This window comes from Hibiscus syriacus, unplaced genomic scaffold (genome assembly GCF_006381635.1).
Source record: "Hibiscus syriacus cultivar Baekdansim isolate YM2019G1 unplaced genomic scaffold, ASM638163v2 tig00110443_pilon, whole genome shotgun sequence".
Classification (NCBI taxonomy): Eukaryota; Viridiplantae; Streptophyta; class Magnoliopsida; order Malvales; family Malvaceae; genus Hibiscus; species Hibiscus syriacus.
Genome location: NW_024062739.1, coordinates 272,675 through 276,056, shown reverse-complemented (window position 1 = coordinate 276,056; position 3,382 = coordinate 272,675). Strand labels below are relative to the sequence as shown.

Sequence of the window (3,382 nt, the reverse complement as noted above, 5' to 3'; positions counted from 1 at the left end):
AGAAAATTCTCTGCAGACATGCTAATGATCTATGTAAATAGGTTCTTTTTGTCTTCAAATTGTTGACAAACTCAGACATTAAACTTCAGTAGAGACATTTTTCTTTGAACTTCTTTTTGTTTTTTCCATTAAAACACGAATTATATCCCCCATGTTTAATCTTTGTTGGATCTATGCAGTATAGAATGAAAAATATTTGTAAATTCATTAGCCAAGCAGTAAGATCAAATGTTTTTTATATTTTGGTTTATTAGGTGTTTAAACAAGCAGGATATATGCTTGTTTGACAGCACAATAGTTTCAAGGCATGCAATGTTTGGTCCATTTTCAGTCTTTTAAATTATTATGCAAAACACCCTTTATTTTAATGTCAAAATGAAACAGAATTTAAGTCAATTCAGGGTCTGAAGTCTTGAATAGAAGATTTCAACCAAAGAAAATTACACAAACATGGTCTGATTCTAAATTTATAACAGCATCTACTTAAGTTCTCTTTTATTCATATACAGGTTTGAAGTTCTTGTAAGCTATGACAGCATAAAAAGGGTCTGAATTCGAAAATAACCTGAGCCACTTCATGAACCAACTAAATGGTGATTTGTCGACACGAGAATTACCAGCAGATGGTAGTTTACGGATCACTTCCGGTGCCGTAAACCCTTCGATGCTCTGGAAATACTGCACAACAAGTTGTACTCTACTATATGCAGTTCCATCTCTCCAGGCACTGATTGCTTTCTCATAGAAAAGTCTATTGCTGAAGCTCACTATGAAAACACCTCCCGGCCTAAGAAGCCGAAAAACTTCTGCAAACACCTATAGCAAGCAATCATGGATTCATAATCTTGTTCGGTTTCAGACCCTCTCATTGATTCCTACATAGCTTTATAATCTGATGAACAGAAAATTATAAAGGTTACCTTTTCAGGTTGCTGAAGATACTGCACACTGACAGTGCATACCACAGCATCGAAACGTGCGTCTTCGATCTCGAGTTTCTGATCCTGGTTTAGATCCTTGACAAAGAAGTAATCCATCCTAGAATTCCTGGAAAGCTCCTGAGCGTTAAGTCCATGCCCTACCACTCTTTTGTAAACAACTTCATTTGGTAGATGACTAATCCATGAACTCATGAGGTCAAGAATCTCTATGTCAGGCCTTAACCTCTCCCGATACAAATCCGTTAACGTGGCGATGAATCCATCGTCAACATGAGTGACAAACCTTGGAAGAGCATAGAATTCCCTGTCGGGGAACGTGTTGAACTTGGTTCTGCCTTCTTTAGTTAACACCAAGCGTTTGATTCTGCCTGCCTCTGATTGATTTGCTTCCCTGTTTTCATTCAAAGTGTTTGAAACTCTTAGGGGAATAATCTTTTTAAAAGATTTTGGATTTGGTGGTGCAATGGGTGGGTTCCATGGCTTGGGTTTTGAGTGAATAGGTAGCATATGTTATTTTTGAAGGCTTGAAACTGGTTTCAGGGAATCATAGGTTTGCAGAAGAGCTTGCTAAATAAAAAATTTTGTGGTTGTAAACACATGCAGATATCTCTGGCCGAAAAATTAACATTTGCAGATATCAGTTAAGGCCCACAAAATGGGTATAAATTGGGCTTTTCAATTACTGTGATATGGATATCAATTGAAGATTTCACAAAAATATTCGTCAGTTCACATGCGTTTCAGTTGATCGACCTGAGATTCTGATGGTCTTAGAACGAACATGAAAACTAGATATCAAATAACAAGTAATGAAAAATTTTGAATTATAAGAGTAAGAAAAATAAATTAATTTGCTTGTAAATTATATTTTTTTGATACGTTTAACAAACTATCTATTAAATACATTAAATTTTAAATAGGAAATAACAAGAAACTTTATTAAACACATAACTATTCACACAAAATAAAGCATGACCCTCTTTTAATAAAATGATAAGTATACTAAAATTAAAAAATTCTACGTAAGCGTCTCCATTAATTAACGGTGGGTAGTCAAAACAGAAATAAAATATAACATATGAATAATTTAGAAAAAAAATGGATGACCAAAAAAAATAAAACAAACAAGTGTGTGACCAAATAAAATTTACCTTCTTATTATTATGTATATAAATTTTGGGCCCTAAGCAAGTTCCTCTCCTATTCAGACTCAACAACAAGGCTAATCCTATATTATAATTACTCGTAATTTAATTTTTTATTTTTATAATATTATCGGTTAATTTAAATATTTAAAACGTATATTATTATAATTGAAATTTTAGTGTTAATTTTGTTCTTTGTTTTTATTTCATTTTATTTATTTTGAATTGAGAAGAGGTAATAGGCCTTAACTAATTAGAAACCAGTCTGATATAAAGTGGACCCAAAATGTCGAAGCAGGGACATCATGAAAGGTGGTCACTTGGAAGTTTGGAACGGTGGCGATCTTGGCTATCTCGTGTGCCACTATGTTCTCTTCAAAAGGAATCCAGATTATCTCTCCATACCAGCTTCGATTACAGAGCATGGAAATGGTTCGAATCACGGGGATGGCATTATGTTTAGCGGGTTGAGAAGTTGAGATGTCTGGGAGCTATCAGTTTGGAGTTGAATGAGCTCGAAACTGAGTGTCTACATTAGGTCAAGACCGGTGAAGATTCCTCAAAGCTCTGCTTGAAGAGGCAAAGATATGCCAACAAATTTATTAAAGCCCATCAGCAATGTACCATCCGCAGAACGAATCACTCCATCATTGGACCCTTCGTTCATGCGAGAATCAACTGCTGCGTTGGTGTTGAGGCAATACCATCTTTTGGAGGGATGCTTCCACGTGACAGAATCTTTACGATGAGGCAAAGAGGGGATAGTAAACAGTGCACAACCAAAGAAGTGAGTGGTCCAAGCAACACTTCGACTATAGAATTCATTGATCGAAGGGAAAGCATCTGTGAAGACAAAGGAGTCGCGTCTCTTTCAAATATGCCAAGTTAAGGTTGAAAAAAGCAGTGACCAAGATGTGCTAGGCAGCTGAGAAGAGAAATTTCTCATGAGGTTTTTTTGAGAGCCAATCCTGCGGATTAACAGAGAAAAAACCATGAAGATAAAACAGGTGTAATAGTAAATAACCAAAGCTGAAGGGAAGTTGTTCAATCGCGAAGCACATGGAGAATGGATTCATTAACATGTCCACAAATAGGCCAAGATAGGTCACGAGTGAGGCCACATCGATTACACTCTTGGTTGGTCATGAGACGTTGGTGGGAGGCGAGCCAAAGGAATAATTGAATTTTTTATTCGATTTTCAAAGACCCAAATTTGCTGGATATGTCCCATCGCCCTTCAACCAATTTGCAGTAATCAGAGGAAATAATAAAACAATTTTTAGAGCCCATTTCCAA

The 3,382-nt window shown here is 36.0% G+C and overlaps 1 protein-coding gene across 1 annotated transcript; it reads right to left on the bottom strand.

Annotated features, from left to right (window-relative positions):
• Positions 1-468: 468 nt before the first annotated feature.
• Positions 469-1,499, bottom strand: LOC120125765. Its single transcript, XM_039144113.1, has 2 exons — positions 921-1,499; positions 469-816 (listed from the first exon to the last, which is right to left on the bottom strand). The coding sequence occupies exons 1-2, from the start codon at positions 1,446-1,448 to the stop codon at positions 496-498; spliced, it is 849 nt and encodes a 282-aa protein (XP_039000044.1). The 5' UTR covers positions 1,449-1,499; the 3' UTR covers positions 469-495.
• Positions 1,500-3,382: the final 1,883 nt, after the last annotated feature.

Excerpts from the sequence above, each read along its gene's own strand:
- LOC120125765 (XM_039144113.1), bottom strand. The coding sequence starts at position 1,448 with ATGCTACCTATTCACTCAAAACCCAAGCCATGGAACCCACCCATTGCA. Across the intron at positions 817-920 it reads ATCTTCAGCAACCTGAAAAG|GTGTTTGCAGAAGTTTTTCG; the intron begins GTAACCTTTATA and ends TGCTTGCTATAG.